Source organism: Lipotes vexillifer, unplaced genomic scaffold (genome assembly GCF_000442215.2).
Source record: "Lipotes vexillifer unplaced genomic scaffold, Lipotes_vexillifer_v1.1 scaffold182, whole genome shotgun sequence".
Taxonomy (NCBI): Eukaryota; Metazoa; Chordata; class Mammalia; order Artiodactyla; family Lipotidae; genus Lipotes; species Lipotes vexillifer.
The window spans coordinates 7,953,939-7,973,819 of NW_006798798.1; the positions used below are offsets into that span (position 1 = coordinate 7,953,939).

General features: G+C 52.8%; 1 protein-coding gene across 1 annotated transcript in view; it reads left to right on the forward strand.

The window, feature by feature from the left end:
• SIPA1L3 (signal induced proliferation associated 1 like 3) overlaps positions 1-19,881 on the forward strand; it is a 96,795-nt gene that overhangs the window by 36,191 nt on the left and 40,723 nt on the right. The window contains exons 11-13 of the mRNA XM_007471106.1: positions 5,130-5,381; positions 6,212-6,349; positions 15,185-15,312. Of these exons, the coding sequence (XP_007471168.1) occupies positions 5,130-5,381; positions 6,212-6,349; positions 15,185-15,312 (518 nt within the window). The remainder of the gene's footprint in view (positions 1-5,129; positions 5,382-6,211; positions 6,350-15,184; positions 15,313-19,881) is intronic.

Below are 19,881 nucleotides of genomic sequence, written 5' to 3' on the forward strand. Positions count from 1 at the left end.
AGGTAGGGGCAGGTAAGGCCTGTAGAGCACACGGACCAGGACTTGGCCTGTAGGAGGCACTCTGAAGACACCAGCTGTGAGATCCTCGGTGTGAGGAGCATAAAGGGTGTGACCTGACATCGGGTAAGGGCTCGGTGAAGGCCTGGAGACGCAAAGGAGCCAGGAGAGGGGCCTTGTGGGCAGGGAGTAGCGATCACAAAGGTGAGGACAGAGGCCCTTGGCTTGTTGATGGGCCAGAAAGAGGGTCATGTGGCTGGAGCTGAGTGAGCCACGAGAGAGGCACGAGATGAGGTGACACTGAGTGCTTATATACATGACCTCGCAGGGCTGGTATGATCCCCGCTTTACCAGAGAGAAGACTGACGCCCAGAGTGGCCCAGTGTCTTGTGCAGAGTTGTACGGCTACTGAGTGGCGAGCAAAACTCAGTCCAGTTTCCATGTCCAGATCCTCAGCTGCCTCTGAAAGCGATTGCGAGCTGTGGGCGTGTGCGTTCTGGCTGCACCAGCCCCATCTTCTTGAGTTTTTTTTGCTCTGACCTTGGTTGGGGCTGGTTCTGGGCAGGCTTAAACCCTGCTGCAACCAAGGGCTTAGCCACCCACACCCCAGCCCACCAGCCTCGGGACTCCGGTCAGGCCCCAGGCGTCCCCTCTTCCCAGCCCTCTTCCGGGGCCTCCTTCACCCCTGCACAGAGCCGAGGACTGGCCACACCTGCTCTGAGCTCTGTGGGGACAAGTCAAGCTGAGGTAACCCCACAGGCGGGCACACACACACACATGCACCACACACACCTCACACGCACATCACACACACACACACACACACACGAAATACCCTACCTTCAAAACTTGGGAGCGCCAGAGGCTACAAAGGCGTCCTTGGACCAACAGGTAGGGACCAGCTGAAGCAAAAGGAAATGTCTGCAGGCTCCCTTCTCCAACTCTGGGGAGATGGGGCCAGGAGGGTGGCTCCGCTCCCTGCCCTATTTAGGAGAAAAACTATCATCTGGCTCCCTTTACAAGGCGGCCACCGAAACAGGATCTCCTGTTTACAGGGGCGGGTGTGGGTTGGGACTTGCGTGGTTTTTGTTGTTCTTCAAGTGCAGAGGCGTCTGGCTGGCCTCATTTGCAGAGCTGATAACCCCAGCGCTGGGGTCCCTCCAGCCTCTTGCTGCAACCCTGGCCTCCTGGCTCAAATGTCACGATAAGCTCTGAGGGGAAACACACCAGGATGAGCAGAGGGTTCTCCCTGCCTCCAGCCAGGCTCTGTATGGCGTGTGTCTGGACCCCATGTTCTTCAGACACTGAGCAGAATACAGGGGATCATCCTCACACCCCCCAGGCCGCAAGGCTGGGGTTCTCAAGTGAGCCCTGCACTGCCAGGCTGGGCAGTTTGCCAGGCTGGGCCAGGTAGCCGGGAGGACATTCCAGAGCCCCCAGTGAGGTGTGTCGTTGTGACCTTGGGTGCTTGCACAGGCTCAGAAGGGATGTTCTCCTCTTGCTGTCTCTCACTGCCTGATGGGGAAAGCGATCTGGGATGCTTTCAGTTGGACTTAGACGTCTGAAGGGGGAGGGGATAGAAACTCCTCCCTGAGAAGGGAAATTGAAACCCCACAAGTCAGTAGTAGAGATAAGAAAGGAGTCCCCATGGCCCCCAGAAACTAGGCTGTCAGGAATCAAGGACAAGGAGGCAGAGAGGAAAAGTGGTCTGCAAACCAGGGGCATCCGCCCTCAGATGTCTCCCGCACGTAGCTGAGGGCAGCGTTGTTGGTCAAGCAAAACACTAGAAGAAACCTCAATATCCAACCGCAGGGGACTGGCTGAGTAGATCCCAGGTCATCCACGTGATGGAAAAGTAATGGGTTGCTTATAAAGAAAATGCACTGAGTCTCTGTGCTGAGAGTTCAGAAATGTCGAACTCTCTGGTGAGAAATGTCGTTAATTGGGAAGAATAAAAAAGAGCAAGATGGGATCTGGAGTTAAGTGTAATATTCTTTTTATTTCTATTTTAAATCATCTTTACGTATGTGCATAGGCTATTTCTGTAAGAATATGTAAAAACCTGGCAGCTGTGGGTGCTTCTGGTGGGTGTGACTGGGGGGCGGAGACGGGGACAGGGATGCCCTTTTATACCACTTTAATTTTTAAAAACAATTCAAAAACGAAATAAGTGAAATGGGCTTCATAAACTTTTTCTCATGTCAGCATCATCCGTGGCAGCTTGGTAAAATGCAGCTTCCTGGACCCCACCTCAAAGAGGACTCTGCTTCAGAGGAGCTGAGATGGGGCCCAGGAATCTGTGTTCCTTTACTGAGTGCTCAGGGTAATTTAGATGCTGACGGATCTCAGATCACTGGGAAGGGATTTGTTCCAGAGCCCCCAGGTGGGTGTGGTTGGACTTCAGAAGGCAGAAGGGAGACTTTCACTTCTGAGCGTGTGGGAATGGCAGGTAGACCGTCCACAGAATTGGCTGGAGAAGGTGACAACAGCAAGAGCTCCTATTTGTTAAGCACTTGGCCCGCGCCAGACTTTCTGCTAATGCTCGCAGCCATCTTACAGATTAGGAAACTGAAGCTCTGAGAAGGAAAATCCCTCACCCAAGGCCACACAGGCCAGGCTGTAAGTGGCAGAGCTGGAATCTGAACCAGCCGTCTGGCCTCAGAGCCCTGGCTCTCCATCACTCTGTGCTGCCTTCAAGATGACTGTTTCCCTCTTTGACGTCATGCCCAGGGACTCTTGACCAAAGATGAAGCTGTCAGTAACTGGGGCAGAAGGGACCCAAAAAATCTACTCACTGGTTCCCAAACCACTGTTCAGTGGGCCAGTGTATATGGTGGTTAAAGCTGTGGGCTTTCAAGTCAGCTTACTATCCAGTTTCCGGAAATTCCCTTGCACTCCAGTGGTTAGGACTCCGCACTTTCACTGCCAAGGGTGTGGGTTCGATCCCTGGTTGGGGAACTAAGATCCCACAAGCCGTGTGGCATGGCCAAAAAAAGAAAAAAGAGTAGATAGATAGATACATACATACATACATACATACATAGGTACCTAGATAAGTACATGGATACATAGTTAAATCCAGTTTCCACCTCTTACTGGCTGTGTGACCTTGGATAGATTACTTAACTTCTCTGTGCCTCGATTTACTCCTCTCTTCAGTGTATCTACTGATTAGAATTCTGGTTACCAGCAACAGAGGTGAAGCAAAAGAGAGACTTTACTAGCTAATGCACCTGATAAGACTAAGAGATGGGGCAAGATTTAAGTGTGGCTTTATGCAGGGACATGTTCATCAGGAATCTTTATCACCTGTCTCCTTTTGTGCGTTGCTGTCATTCTCAAGCCATCTCCCACTTCACGGGGACAAAGATGATGACCTCTCCCTCGTCACAGCTCCAGCTCAGGTCTCCCCAGCTCAGAGGCCCAGGGAAATAGATCTTTCCCCCGGTAGTTCCAGAGCTGATGCCCACTGTCTCTGATTGGCTCAGCTTGGGGCACATGACAATCCTGTGCCTGTCATTGTGTCCAGAGAGAGAAGAGTTTCTGACCAGCAGGCCTGGGTCATGTGCTCATACCTGGAGCCAAGAAGTGGGGTCAGCTCCACCTAGAGCACACAGACCTGTTCTCAGGAGAAGGGGTGTAGAAGCTGAGCAGGCAGGAGTAGCAGGTGTGCGCTGCCTGGGGCCACGATGCTACCCCCTCCGCCTCTGCTCAGGCCTGGCGTATCTGTGGGTTCTGGTAGACATTTGTATGTTGTCATTCCTCACCTGGTACCTCGTGAGGCACAGGCACCTGCTAATCCAGAGCGTCTGCTGGAAGGAGCTACTGAACGTCAGCTCAGCTCCGACTCTAGTGCTACTGAGCGGCACTGTGTGTCTGGCCCAGGTGCCAGAGCACATCCTCAGGTCACCTTTTAATGACTCCTTAGCAGACATGACCTGGGCCCATAGGCTCCCAGCCACCAAGTCCAGCAGATCTTTTGCTGGATGCCCTGAAAGTTCCCCAGGCTCCAGGGGACTCAGGAGAACCACAGAGGATCGGCTCAGTGTGGGCAGGAGGACTTCCAGGCCAAGGGCTCCTCTGAGCTCAGCTCCCACAGCTGCTGGGAGGTGGATTTTGTGAGCACAGCCCCCTCCTCGGGCTCAGAGCCCCCTTCCTTGCTGCACTGCAGCAGTGGTGGAGATGCCAGCCCAGCCTGTGGATCTCCCCAGCTAGAGCCAGGAACGCTGTGGTGCGTGTGTGCCAGCCTGGTCTGGGGGAATTCACGGGCCGTTCTGCATCTATTTCAAGGTTCTGGATTTCGTGGCTTTTTTTTTTTTTTTTTTTTAACCCCCCTCCGAAGCTTGTGGGATCTTGGTTCCCAAGCCAGAGGTCGGGCCCAAGCTCCTGCGGTGGGAGCTCCAAGTCCAAACTGCTGGACTAACAGAGAAACTGAGCTCAGCTCCCACAGCTGCTGGGAGGTGGATTTTGTGAGCACAGCCCCCTCCTCGGGCTCAGAGCCCCCTTCCTTGCTGCACTGCAGCAGTGGTGGAGATGCCAGCCCAGCCTGTGGATCTCCCCAGCTAGAGCCAGGAACGCTGTGGTGCGTGTGTGCCAGCCTGGTCTGGGGGAATTCACGGGCCGTTCTGCATCTATTTCAAGGTTCTGGATTTCGTGGCTTTTTTTTTTTTTTTTTTTTAACCACCCTGCAAAGTAGGTCACCTGCTCCTCTTCCAGCTGCCTTTGAGCTTCTTAGGAACAAGGCAGATACTGTCCTTTGATTCTGAGGGCATCCGCCTTCCTGGCCCCGAGAACCACCAAGGGGGGCCGAGCCAGCCCATGGAGGACTCTGGCCGACCCAAGGCCTGGGTCAGGGAGAAGGGAGAGGAGGGGAGACGAGAGAGGAAGAGGAGGGGAGAGGAGATGAGGTAGAGAGCGCCAAGCGTTGGAGCCACATTGTTGGGCCCTGTCCCGGTTGAGGCCTCCAAGCTGCTACATGTCAGACCAGTTTAAAGGGTACCTACTGGGCCTTTAAAATAGGCCGTGTCTGTTCAGATTGGGTGGGAAAGCCCAGCCCGTGCTGCTGCCATGCTCAGCAGGCGTGCGCGCTGGTGGACCGGGGCCTGTCTGAGTAACGCAGTTTTTCTTCCCAGGGGGTGGCCAGAGACCTACGACATGAATACCTCGGAGCCCAAGACGGAGCTGGAGAGCCTGGTCGCGGGGGGCCGGCCCCCCTACCGCAGCAACGCTCCCTGGCAGTGGAGCGGGCCCGCGTCCCACAACTCTCTCCCAGCCTCCAAGTGGGCCACTCCCACCGCCCCCGGGCATGCCCAGTCCCTGAGCCGGCCCCCGAAGCAGACCCCCATGGTCCCCTTCCGGGAGTCCCAGCCCCTGCACAGCAAGAGGTAAGGACTCCCCCCGCACCCCACCCGGGGCACCAGCCCAGCCCGCACCTCCCTCCTGTCTGCAGCCACCCTTTGCCCTTTTCTCTCTCCTTCCCCTGCTGTCCAGTCTCTTCCTCTCCTCAGTCTTCCTCCTTTTCTTCTTGTGCTTATATGCCCCCCCCCCACCCGCTTCCTCCTTCCCTTAAGCTTGCCTTATGAGCCTCTTGTGAGAGGGCCCAGGGCTGGGGAGCTCAGGGTCTGAGGTTGGAAATCCACCCTACTGTATATGATTAAAACTATATATTTTTTTAAAAGGTCAAAGGACTGATAAGCACAAAATTTAGGACAGTGATTCCTTCTGGCAGGGAGATGGGAAGGGGAGGAGCCCACCTGTGGACAGGTGTTGCCGCCACTCTAGCTCTTGGGTTGGGTGGTAGCTTCAGGGAGTTTGTTTTATTATGATGGCATATACCTTAAAGATAAATGCTTTTGAATATATTGTATATTAAAAGATAAAGAAAATTTTCCAAGTAATGAAGGAATCCACCTTGCAGAGGAGTGTCTTGTCCCAGGCGTGGGCGGGAACGGTCTTCGCAGCCCCATCAGAGCCCCATCAGGCCACAGAAGCTGAGGAGCAGGCTCAGCCGCAGTGGGAAGGCAGGCAAGGGGTGCCCTGGCTTCCTGCTGCCCTTTGCTCAGCAGCCCTCTCTCTGTCCCCATGGGAGGATAGCAGGTGAATCAGATGGCATGTGGTTGGGCCTGAGGGAGAGGTCTGGCTGTCGCTCCTCTGAGGGCAGGGGTATCCTCCCCGCTCACCCCCACTGCCTTCCTCCCTCCTATCTCTGTTCCAGGCCCGTCAGCTTCCCAGAAACCCCTTACACAGCATCACCAGCAGGGGTCGACAAAGTCCCTCCCTACCGACAGCCTTCTGGGAGCTTCTCCACCCCCGGCTCGGCCACCTACGCAAGATACAAGCCGTCCCCAGAAAGGTCAGAGTCTCTTCGCTCTTTTCAGTTAAGGAAGCTGGTGGAAGCCAGAATCCTTCTTCCTCAGGAAATGCACTTACCCCACAAGTTTATTTGCCATTTTATGGATCCCTGAAGGTCATCAGAGGACCTCCAGGAGGGTGGGCTGTGTGTGTTAAGATGCAGGGCCAAGCCGGCCTGGGCAGGACTTGCCATGCCTGTCCTTGCAGCAGCATTTCGGTTGCCGTTTTCTTGACACCTGAATCACTTGTCTGAGCAATAGAAGGCGCCCTCCAGAGCAACCATTCATCTGACTCCAGCCTGCGCTCCCCAGGACCAGGCCACCAGCATTACCCAGTTTTCATGGCCTGTCGGGCTTCAGTCCTGTCCCCTTCCCCAGTCTGGCAGCCTGAGGGATCTTCCCAACTCCTCTCTGGCTCCCCAGTGCCCTCGGGATAAACCCAAGCTCTCTAGCTTGCTCTCCAGCAGCCTTCAGCCCTGGTGCCCTATAAGCTTCCTCCTCCAGGGTCCCTGTCTGAGGGGCAGCCCCACCACTCCCCTGTCTTCAGGCCAGAGCCGTGCACCTCATCCTGGATGTCTCCCTTCCCCGCCTCCCCTCGACTGTGGTCCACCCCTTCAACCTCCTGAGCATCTCCGCCCGCTCCTCCTTTCCCCAGTGCCCCACCCTGGCCACCTCCCTGAGCCCCCAGCCTCTGTGCCACCTCCTCTGGTCCGCTCCCCACTCAGTAACTGGGGGGTCTTTGCATATCTGGCCATGTCTGTCCCCTACTCCAAACCCTCCTTGTGTCCCAGAGCCCTCAGGACACAGCCGCCATGCCTCAGTCTGGCCACTGGGGCGCGCCCGCCTCTCCAGCCTTGTGCAGTGCCCTGCACATGAGCCGCCCTGGCCACTTCTGATTTCCTAGGCAGGCTGTGTGCATTTCAGAATCCTCCCCATGGAAATTCTTCATGATCTTCACCCCCACCCACTCCACAGACACCAGTGTGGGTGCTGCTTCTCCTCCTCCAGGAAGGCTTCCCTGCACCTCCCCACACACTAGGTGACGTGCTGCCCCTGTGCCCTTCGCTTCATATGTATTTCCTGACCATGGCCTTGAGCGCTCTCCGTTCTGTTAGCCCAGTTAAGCGTGTGTGCACACACATGTGCATGCATACTCACGCATGTGTGCACGAACAAGCCTGCTCTCCAAGACACGATACCTTTCCAGGTCGTTTTGTATAATATTATTACCATCACACAGCACAGGGTCCGGCACATGGTAGATCCTTGGTATATATTTGATGAAAGTTGGATTGAGTGAGTGAGTTGGTTTAAATGGTGAGCTTCAGAATCACCCAGAGGGAGGGCTTGTTACAGTACAGATTACTGGTCTTACCCCTGAGTTTCCAGCTTGGTAGGACTGGGGTAGAGCATGCGATACCAAGGCTGCTGGTCCAGGGGACACACTTTGAGAGCCACCACACTAAACATCGTTTGATTCTAAGCCTCTGTTGTAAAACTGGGGGAAACATACTCAGTCTTTCATCTTCTAGTGGCCACCATTCAGCTTTCATCAGCAAAGGATCCCCAGAGCCTTCCATGTGCCAGGTGTCAGAAGAAATATTTGAGATACTCACTTACCCCAGGGGTTCCTGTTGTCAGTGCTGCTGTGGTGGAGAGAGGGTCTTAGAAGGGATGTGCACTCTGATGAGAGCCCTCATAGACTCAGGCCTCAGAGGAGGGAGCTCAGCCCAGCGTCAGGTCTAGGCTAGCTGCCAGGAGGAAGTGGCATTTGAATAAGGCTTTGAGAAATTAGTAGGAGTTTGCCGCAGAGAAGAGGGAGAAGGTCATTCCAGACAGAGCAAAGGCTACAGATGTGAGTAAGCAGAATGGTGTGGAATGCAGGAGGGAAAAAAACAGTTGAACTCAAAGAAACAGTAGAATGGTGGTTGCCTGGAGGTGGGGGAAATGGAGCGATGTTGGTCAAAGGGCACAAACTTTGGGTTATGAGATGAATTAAGTTCTGAGGATTTAATGTGTAGCGTGGTGGCTGTAGTTAATAATTCTGTACTGTACACTTAAAATCTGCTAAGAGAATAGATCTTAAGCGCTCTCACCCAGAAAAAGATAACTATGTGAGATGATAGATGTGTTAATTAACTCAATTGTGGTAATCATTTCACAATGTATACATAAATCATTACTCTGTACGCTTTAAATATATTACAGTTTTCTTTGTCAGTTACACCTCAGTAAAGCTCCCGGATGTGGGCGAGAGATGTTTCTAAGAGTGCTATTTACTCAGGGAGTTGAGAACATTGTTATTTCTGTGACGGGGTATGCTGACCATTCTGTATTATGTGTAGAGAAGTGTTTAGGAAGAAAAGAGAATACAATAGCTTACTTTGTGGTAAGTCCATTTTTAGTTTTAAAAAGAGCTGCCAAACTATTTTCCAGAGTGGTTGTACCATTGTCCATTCCCACTGGCAAGGTATGAGTCATCCGGTTTCTCCACATCCTTGTCGCTCTCTGGTGTCATCACCGTTTTTTGTTTCAGCTATTCTCATAGGTGTGTGATGATATCTCATTGTGGATTTTGTTTGTTTGTTTTGTTTTTGGCTGCGACGGGTCTTCATTGCTGAGCGTGGGCTTTCTGTAGTTGCAGTGAGCGGGATCTACTCTTCATTGTGGTGCACGGGCTGCTCATTGCATTGGCTTTTCTTGTTGCGGAGCACGGGCTCTAGGCGCACAGGCTTCAGTAGTTGTGGCACGTGGGCTCAGTAGTTGTGGCTTGCGGGCTCTAGAGCGCAGGCTCAGTAGTTGTGGCGCATGGGCTTAGTTGCTTCGCAGCACGTGGCATCTTCGCGGACCTGGGCTCGAACCCGTGTCCCCTGCATTGGCAGGCAGATTCTTAACCACTGTGCCACCTGGGAAGCCCTCATTGTGGTTTTAATTTGCATTTCTCTAACGGCTAATGATGTTGAACATCTTTGTTTTTCAATGTTTATATATTCTAGATACAAGTCCTTTGTTAGCTTTGTGGTTTGCAAATCTTTTCTCCCAGTCATTAGTTTGTCTTTTCATCTTCATAACAGGGTCTTTCACAAAAGTTTTTAATTCTGACGAGCTCCAAATTATCATTGTTTTCCTTTTATGGATCATATGCTTCTGGTGTTAAATCTTAGAGCTCTGCCTAGTCCTGAGTCCTGAAGGTTTTTTTTTTCCTAGAAGTTTTTCCTTTTTTTTTTGCCATGCTGTGCAGCATGCGGAATCTTAGTTCCCTGACCAGGGATCAAACCCGTGCCCCCTGCAATGGAAGTGCGGAATCCCAACCACTGGACCGCCAGGGAATTCCCTTCCTAGAAGTTTTAATTGTTTTCTATTTTACATTTAAGTCCATGATCCACTTTGAGTTTTTCAAAGCTAGTTTTTGCCTAAGGTGAAAGGTTTAGGTCGAGTTTCCTTTTTTTGCCTGCCGATGTCCAGTACCATTTATGGAAAAGGCCCTCCCTCGTCCAGTGTATTGCTTTTGCTTCTTAAAGCAAAAATTCATTGGAAGGGGAAATTAATTGGGCACATTTGTGTGGGTCTATTTCTGTAATCTCTAGACTATTCCACTAAGCTATACGCATGATCTCAACGAGTGCTTCCAGCAGTTCCATGAGGTGGGTAGCGTGTCCCATTTTACAGAGGGAGAGGGAAAACTGAGGCTTAACAAGGTGAATCCACTTGGCCAAGGTTGGCCAAGATCACTTTTCCAGGAACCTAGGCCTATGTGATTCCAAGGGACCGACTCTGACCCAGAGCTGTCCTGCCTGCCCACGAGACTCTGAGCGCATCCTCCAAATCAGGGTGACGTGCATGGTCCCTACTGGAGTCCCCACCCCACAGTGACACTTGATGGCTGTGATTTTGTGTTTCAGGCTTTCTGGCATTGGCAAGTGAAAAACTCTCACTTTTCCCTTGGATTCCAACTCTTCCCAGCCCACCCCTCTCTTCCCAGGGCACCGATGGAGCCTGACTCGGCCCTCTGTGGCCTAGGTCTCAGCAATTTTTATCTCTGTCAACAGCTAGGTTCCAAATTTTGCCAACCGTTCCTAGCACACCTCAGCCCCTAAACCCCCAAAAGTGTGTCTCATGGCCAGTCACCAGCTGGCAATAAGAGGCCCGGGAACAACTCAGGCTGCCCCAGTGGCCTTTGGCCTCAGCTCCTTTCCCCTTTTCCTGCCACACAGTTGACATCCTGGAGCCTGTGTGACCCAAGCCAGACATTCCAGCCTAGCCACGGACATTGCCCCCTCAGGACTCCTGTGTCTCCTGCTGTCTTCTCCAGCGGGCCTGCAACTTGCCGAATTCATCAGGCTTTTTGGAGCTCGAAGGCCCTCATAGACAGAACCTGTCCCGTGGCCCATTTTAGATTTACTGAGACAGAAGGGCAAGATGGCCTGCACCTCATCAGCCATGTGAGAGTGGGCTTCACCTCTCTGCCCCTCAGTTTGCTCACATGTAAAACGTCTGCCCTTGGTAATTCCCTGGCGGTCCAATGGTTAGGGCTCTGCACTTCCACTGCAGGGGGCACAAGTTCCATCCCTGGTCAGGGAACTAGGATCCCTCATGCCACACAGCAAGGCCCCCAAAAAATAAAAATTAGCTGTTAAAAAAAAAAGTCTGCCTCCGAGCAGTGTTGAGGACATTCTAGGAGGGAATCTCTCTCGAGCGCTTAGGACTGAGCCCGGCACACAGTAAGTGCTCTGTGAGGGCTCTGACTGTTACTGCTGCATGCAGGGCTGTGCCGGCAGCTGCAGATGCGGTCCCCGTCCTCAGGAGTTGGCCACTCTCGTGTACAACATGAGCAAACTCAGTACAGAGCGCTAGGACAGAATTGTGTACCCAGCCCAGCAGGGCTGGCGTGGACCCCAGACATTTGCTCATTAGGCCACCTGGCTGGCTTTTTTTTTTTTTTTTTCTTTTGTTTTTCTCTGCCACTTCCATAAAGAGTGGTATATCAGTTAGGCGGCATTTGACTTCAGACAAAATACCTAACTCAAGAAGGCATGAGGGCTTCCCTGGTGGCGCAGTGCTTGAGAGTCCGCCTGCCGATGCAGGAGACGCGGGTTCGTGCCCCGTTTCGGGAAGATCCCACATGCCGCGGAGCGGCTGGGCCCGTGAGCCATGGCCACTGAGCCTGCGCGTCCGGAGCCTGTGCTCCGCAAATGGGAGAGGCCACAACAGTGAGAGGCCCGCATAACGCAAGGAAAAAAAAAAAAAGAAATCAGTTACAGGGAAAAAAAACTTTAAAAACACAAACACATTGAGGTTAAACAATACACTACTAAATAACCAAGAGATCACTGAAGAAATCAAAGAGGAAATCAAAAAATACCTAGAGACAAATGACAACGAAAACATGACGATCCAAAACCTATGGGATGCAGCGTCCAGAGGTGGGGTGGGTCTAGGGCTGGTTAATTGTACAGGGTCACCTTCAGGGACCTGGCTCCGTTCATGACCCACAAGGGCTACTGTGGCCCCAAGCAAAACCGGTGTCCTGCAGAAAAAGAAGGAAGAGCTTCTCTCTGTTTCTAACAGTAAAGGAACTCGGTCACTTGCCCACCCCTGAACTAACCCCTGGCAAGGTCACGTTGGACCCCCATGACTGTCTTAAACCATCAGGATTTACACAAGTCGTGTGTCAGAGGGATGGCCGCCAGAGCAGAATCTGGACTCCACCAGCAGAGGCAAAGAAGATGATGCCGACTGGGGTGGCAGCCAGCAGTGGCTGCATTGTCCGTCCACCCTTTACGCAGTCCTCCTGTAATGCACCCATCTGCTGTTCCATCCAGGCCTGGAGCCCTGCCCTCAGGAGTTCAATTCTGTCTTGGTACTTTCCTGTATGGCAGAGTGGGAAGTTCAAAGCCAAGATCCTGGCAGCCCAAACCTGCTTCTGGGAAGTTTTGCCCAGAGCTATGCGTGGTGAGATTCTGGAATGTTCCAGTTTCCAATCAGCTTGACCAGGATGTGGTAATGATAGAAATGGCCCCAAATAGGACATATTCAGCACCTAAAGAATGGTCAGCATAGGTCAGTCAGTTTGCATTGGGATAATAAGAAGGCTTTTTAGTGAGAGAATTACATAAAGGGACAAAGTACAGGCTCTCTTGACTGGGGACAGTCAGCTGAGAGATTAAGCTGGTAACATATATCCAGCTAAAAACAGTCCATCAGGGGACTTCTCCAGCAGTCCAGTGGTTAGGATGCGACGCTTTCACTTCCAGGGCCCAGGTTCAGTCCCTGATTGGGGAACTAAGATCCCGTAAGCCACACAGTGCAGCCAAAAAAAAAAAAAAGTTGGGATTGGGTTTGGCTACTCCTCCTCGCCGATGTTCTGTCACCCTTGGCCTGTGGCCTACTGGTCTTAAGGTGGCTGCTTAGCCTTAAGGAGATAATGAGGTAAAGGCACCCACTGCACACTTCCAGAGATTGCCTGGGAGTCACGTGCAGTACTCTTATCTCATTGGCCAGGACTGCAAGGGAGCCTGGGAAATGTAGTTTGTTAGCCGATCACATTGCTGCCCCCAGTACAGTTGGGATTCCGTTACCAAGGTGGAAGCAGAGAGTAGACACTGAGGGAGCAGCCTGCAGCATCTGCCACTTGGACCTTCCGCTTTCCTCTGGCTGATCCCAGCCACTGCCGTCTTCCTTTAGTACTCAGAATTCGATATGGACATTTTGAGAAAATGGAATAAACACATCAACACTGCAGTTTCCAGCTGTGCTGGAGCCACATTTTACCAGGAGGTTGGCTGGCTGCTAAGCTGAAGACTGCCTATGCTTTTTTATTGTTGACTCTTTTTTTCCTGGAGGCATTAGAGTTCAAGGTCTGGAGAAGTGGGGATAATATGTATTTTCTTGGCAGGTGAGTAAAGATGAGATATCAGGAAGTCCAGTGCACCTCTGCAGCACCCCTCTGCTGCCCTGGAGGCGTTGAAGCCAGGGGTTTAGAGTTGGACTCTACAGAGACAGCCCTGGCTTAGAGCTGGCAGGGTGACCCTGGAGAAGTCAGTTAACTCCTCTTTTGGATTTTGGGGGGTCCTGGTTTATCATCCTCTCAAGTTGCAAGTATAGGCACAGGAGCCAAATGGGGAATCACAATATCAGCTTGATTAATGGAGGCTCAGTGACTCCTGCAAAGTCCAGGGCTTATGTCAATGGAATGTTTCTGGTGGCAAGTAGCCAAAACTTGGCTGACTCAAAATGCTGTAGGAATGTGTTATCTCACAGCAAAGAAGGTTCAGAGGCAGAGCAGGCTCCAGGGAGGGTTAATCCAGCATCTCGACAACATCATCAAGGGCCCGGTGCCTACTCCCTTCCACGCTCAGCATTGGCCTTGTTCTCAGGCTGGTTGGGAGAGGGTGACAGCGGCTCATGGTGTTATATCTGAGCCCAGCAACACCTGGTGAAGAAGAGAGGCCATCTTTCCATGTCAGCTCCCTTCGGAGCAAGGAGACTTTTCCCCAAAGCTCCTCAGCAGACTTCCCCCATTTCAGTCAGGTTATGCTGGGTAACAGATGCCTGAAAATTGCAGTGACCAAAGTCAGCGAAGGTTTATTTTGCACCCACACTGCAGGTCCACCACTGGTTGGACCTCTCAGGATGCAGGCTGCCTCACAGCTCACTGGCGAGAACCAGTCACACAGTCCCAGCCAGCCAGTCTCGAGGGGCTAGGAAGTGTGGTCCTGCCATGTGCTTGCCAGGTGAAGAGCCAGAAGTATTTCATTGGAGTCTTAATAACTCACATCCTCTCACATCTCATGTGCCTGTCCCTAACCAACCCCAGGCACGGAGAAGGTTTCCGCCATGACCGGCTCTGATCTGAGGTGGAATGGTCGTTGGGAGGCGCCCACAGGATTCACTCCGGGTTCATAGAGAATGTCTGTGGGACCTGAGGCCACAGAGAACCTTTTGCCAATCCCTCTGTTAAATCTCAGCCCTTGCCTGCGGGTGTGCAGGGCCAGCCTCCAAGAGAATCTCTGTCTAGGAGACAACTTTGTTATTTCATTCCTCCACAACCCTGTGAAGCAGAAAGTGTCATTTTTCAGACAGGAAAACGGCAGCTCAAACTGATGAGCGCTTGCCCGACCAAGGTCACGCAGCTGGTAAGGGATGGATCTGGGGTTGAGCCCAGACCTGCCTTGTTCTGAAGCCTGAGCCCACAGCTTCTCCTCTGAAGCTCTTTCCTCCACCAGAGAGACATACACAGTTCCGGCCTGTCAGCCTCAGGCTAAGCTCTGGATACACAGGACAACATTCAGTCCTGCAAGGAAGGACCTACTGCAGTTGCCTCTTGACAACTAGGGAAACTGAGGCTCAGGGCAAGGGAGTGACTGTACCTGGCTGGGCGAGAGGCCGAGGGGAGGTTTGATCCCCAGGCTGCCAGTTTCCAGTCCTCCTGTACCTACAAACGCTGCCTTATCCTGCCCTCCTCCACCAGAGATAAAGGGAGCCCGAGACAGGCCTGAGGGCAGGGGCTGCTGGTGACAGCTCACCCCGTTTCGCAGCCAAGAAACGGGACCCCGGAGGAGCCTCTGGGTAGGGCTGTTGCCCAGGTGGCTTCTGCCCCCTCTTAGCTTGAGGACCCCACCTGGCCCCACATGCCCTGCCACCACCGGCTCCCTGGCATGCTTCCCGCACAGAACTCACTCCTGACCCTCAGTTAATAGCACGTTTCCAGGCTTCCTCACCTAGCCTCCCCTCTGCACGGAGCCTCCCGTATATTTAAAACCCCACATCGAGGAAGTCTCAGTGGTTTTGGCACACCAGCCCTTCACCCTGTGTTTGGTCCTCTTACTCCCCTGCAGGTACACAGCCGCCCCACACCCACTGCTGTCTTTTGATCCCCACTTCAGCCACGACGGGACGTCCAGCGGCGAGTCCTCCTCAGGTGGCCTGACCAGCCAGGAGAGCACCATGGAACGCCAGAAGCCAGGTAAGGTCTCCCCAGGCCAGCTGTGCCCCTGGCCTCACCCTGCACAACCTCTTAGTCACAGCGTGACAGGTGGCACCCCTCCTCCTGTCAGTGATGGATAAAACACAAAAGAAAGCTGTAAGTGCCACACGTAAGATTAGAGAGGTCACCCGGGAGAGTGGCAGGGACGAGTGAGCCAGATCCATCTCCATCCAGGCAGGGCATCAGCAGACGGGGTCTGCCAACACTGTCGGTCAGGAGCCAGGGCACATATGTGTGTGCGACTTGGAGGTGGGGACCACCAGGGGAAGTCACTGAAAAGGGCTGGAAGTGGTGCTCTCAGGGGAGCAGAGCCGGCAGTGTTCTGAGGCTGCTCATTACATAAAGCTTCCACTGTTGCTTCTCGACTGCTGTGCTGAGAAACGAGCCCAAATCTGGAGCATCTAGTGTGATAACATATCACAAAGTGAACACGCCCATGTTCCACACCCAGGGCAAGAGACAGACGTGGCCAGCCTCCTGGAAGGCCCCAGCCCCTCCCAGTCAGTATCCCCAAAGGCCACCCCTGTCTTGCTTCCCACGACCAGACTTAATCTTGCCTGGTTTTGAACTTCACACATATGGAATGTAGACTCCTACTGGATGCACTGTGTGTGTGTGTGTGTGTGTGTGTGTGTGTGTGTGTGTGTGGCTTCTGTTGCTCAGTATTGTGTTGGTAAGTGTCAGCCACATGGTTGTGTGTAGCGAAGCCATTTCTGAGTAGCATATCCATTGTCTGAATGACCCACAATTTCTTACTTGAGTCTAACGTTGAAGGACATTTGGATTGTTTCCAGTTAGGGGCTGCTTAGAATAGTGCTGCCAGGAATATCCTCATACCTGTCTTTTGATGAGCACATACTCACATTTCTGCAGGGAGTATACCTAGGAGTGGAATTGCTGGGTCATGCGTTTAACTTTATAAGAGACTGCCAAACCATTTACACCACTCCCACCAACGACAGAGAGAGTTCTGTTTGCTCCGTCCTCACCAGCCTTTTCATTTCAGCCTTCCCAGTGGGCACGTAGTAGTATCATGTTGTGTTTTTAATTTGCATTTTTCTGATGCCTGATGAGACTGAGCATCTTCTCATCTGTCTATTCTTCTATGTATAAGTATTAATCACGGGCATGTACTACTTAGAAGAATATCTTAAACATGATTCCTCATAACAAAGTTGTAGCCCCTTTGAAGTGTGAGAACCAGCAGGTGATGGATGGGTTCAAAAGAAAGAAACTCAGTGAAGTGTCAGAGAGCGCTGACATCAGAGGGGCAGGAGATGGAGATGTCCACACAGTGGGTGTTCGAGAGCATTCAGGCAGCTCTCGGCGGGGAGGACCATGGCAGCACATCACTGGCTCCCCCGGGCACTGTGGGGCAGGGGAGATGTTGCCTGACCCAGGATTAGCAGTCTGGAGAATTCCTCAGCACCCCTGCCCCATGGTTCTCTTAAACCAGGGACAACTGTTGGACTGCAGGCAAGCAGATCGCCCCAACCCCCAACTGTCCGCCACTGCTGCTGCCTCCGGGGCTTGCAGACACGGGTTCGCTCCTCTCCTCAGCACGCTTGATCCTGCCCGCAGTCTGTGATCTTTGCTCCAGCACAGGCAGATTTGCATCCTTTTCCCCCCACCCCACCCAGTTGAGAAGAAGAGAAACGCGTTGCTTGGCGATGTCATTACACCAACGTGTAGAATAAGAAGGAAGTTTTTCCAGCGTTCATCGTGGGCCCCAAACAAGGAGTCACAGAAGCCCACCATGGTCCCTCCTTTCTTTCCTCTTCTGTCCCCTAGAGCTCGTCTCCCCTCTCACTTCCTTGAGACCTTGTTATAAGTTGACTAACCCCTCCCTGCATGCACACACACATCAGGGCAGTCTGTGTCTAGGAGTTGTCATAAAGTTTAGAACGTATTCAAGACCAGGGTGGGGGAATCAGGTGCCACGATGGATGTGGGGATGTGCCCAGCCCTGGTCAGATGACCGTGATTGCAGTGACAGCAGTATGGTTTCCGGTGCTGTACACTCCCTCCTGTTTAATCATCTCAGGAACACGACAGATTGGGTGCCGTGACTGCCCTGTTTTAGAAACGAGGAAGATGAGGCACAGAAAGGTTGTCCCTTGTCAGAGGTCCCTGCTGGTGAGTAGTATCATTGAGATTTGGACCAAGACCTGTTGGTTCTAGAACCCTCCTTAACCCTCATCACCCACAGACACCACCACAGTCCCTCACCCACAGAGTGAGTGTTTCTCAAGCCTAAGCGCACCCAGGTTAGGAAGGTGGCCCCAGAGCCACCAGCTGCCCCAGGCCCGTGCCTGGCTGTGTTTTCAGCACATCTCTCACAGCCACGTCCATGTCTGTCACCCACCCAGGTGTGTCAAGAGTGAAGCAGGAGCGCCAGAAGGTCACTGGGGCCCAGTTCAGAGGGCCAGTGAAGGGCCCAGGATCAGGGCCTGCTAAGGGCAGGGCTAGGGGCAAAGGGGACACTGGGGCGGCCAAGGAGGGGCAGGAACCTAGCCCTTCATCCCTCCATTCATTCAACACGTCACCAATGATATGTGCCAGGCTGGGTGCCAGGGATACAGTGTGAGCCAGACAGGCATGTCCCCTGCCTTCTTGGGGCTGACAGTTGGTGGGAGAGATGGGCAATAGCAGGAGTACCGAGTAATAAATACTCACTAATAGTGCTGAGTATTAAGTGGAAACAAACACAGTCCCTAGAGAGAGCTTGGTGGGGTCTGGGGGTGAGGGTGTCTCTGAGCAAATCACATTTCAGGCGAGGCTAGAAGAATGCAGAGAGGAGCCAACCGGGAGAACATTCCAGGGAAAGGGAGCTGCTTGAAGACCCTGAGGTAGCAGGGGGTGTGGTGTTGGTTGAACAGGAAAGAGGCCGAGTGGCTGGAGAAGTGAGAGATGAGGCCAGGGAGGTGACGGGGGCAGCATGGTGGGGACTCTGTCCTTCACTCAGAACCACGGGACTCAGTTCTTCTGAGCACAGGAGGGATGGGATCTGACTCGGGTGTTCACAGGGTCCCTCTAGCTACAGATTCTTGCAGGGTGGGGCCAGTGGAAGGGGAGAGATGGGCAGGTTCTGGATATGGTCCTTTGGAGGTAAAGTTAGAATTCCCTGATGCTCAAGGATGATAACCAGTTTCTGACCTGAGCAGCTGAAAGGATGGAGATGATGAGAGATGCAGGTTTGGGGACAGATAAGGAGTTGGCTTTGGCCGTGTCCAGTGGGAGGTGCCCAGCAGACACCCAGTGGAAGCGTGTGAGGGAGCCATATATACGAGTCTGAAGTTATGGGGAGAGGTCCAGCCAGAGACAGAAGTGTGGGAGCCACTGGTGTCATAGGTGGTAGAGAAGGCTGGATGTGACTGCCATGGGCTTGGCTCTCTGCAGAAATGTGGTCTCCTGGCATGGTCTGCCCACTTCCCAGGGGGCCAGAGCCTCCTGGGCGTGTCGGATGCTTCCAGGGAGGAAAAGCGTCCGTGGAGGTAAAGTAGGTGGACAAAGTGGCCGGCCTGCCCACTCTCATGACCATGGTTCCCAAATGAAAGCCACGTGGGCAGTGACACCCTCGGCAAAGTCCAGCCAAGCTGCTCTCTGCCATGTCCCTGAGTGCCGTGCCTGGCCCTCCAGGCCCACCTTCCGCAGCAGGAACATGGGCCCAGATCCCTCTGGGGCTGCACTGGGGGCAGCAGTGTGTATGGTTGTGAGCTCAGCCTCCGACAGGCCTGGTGAGAAGTTCTGAGTAGGCTGTGTGACCTTGGTGGTGACCTCATCTCTCCCAGCCTCAGGTCCCTCTGCCGTGGCGGACACCCTAAGTGTCTTTCCTCGCAGGGTGCTTTCGGGGTCCAGTGAGATCACACCTGCCCAGCCCTCGGCACAGGACCCAGCCCATCACGAAGGGAATGACGACTTCTGTTTCTCAAGCACTCACTCTGCACTGTCACTGGAGTTGTCATTGTTGGGGAAGCACAGAGCGGGTACAGGGGTTGAGAGCACAGGTCTGAAGCTCTTTCTGACTTTGTGACCTTGGACCAGTTACTTAACCTCTCTGAGTCTTGATGTTCTCCTTCATCTATTAAACTGGTACTAATATCCATCTCACAGTATCACTGGGAGGATGTAGCAAGGTAATGCGTGCAAAGCACTTAATAGTAGTACCTGATACAGACGTGTGCTTAATAATAATTATCGTTATTATGATTATTCAGCACTGATCAAAATTGTTGGCTCTGGTGTTAGACCGCCTCTATTAGTGCGTTTGCAAGTTTGATAGATATTAACTAGCCCTCCACTGGGGTTGTGTGTGTTTTTAAGATCCGATGCTCCATTCAGGCACATTGGCTAGCCTTGGGAATTTGGACTAATTTACACCCACACCAGCCATCATGATTTTAAACCTATTTCACCTTTGAACCAGCCATTCCACTTAGAGAATTCTGTCCCAAACATAATTCCACACTTGCTCAAAGTTGGGTATAGAGGGAAGGCCACCAGAACGTTAAGAAAAATCTAAAATAACCTGAATGTCCATCAGCAGGA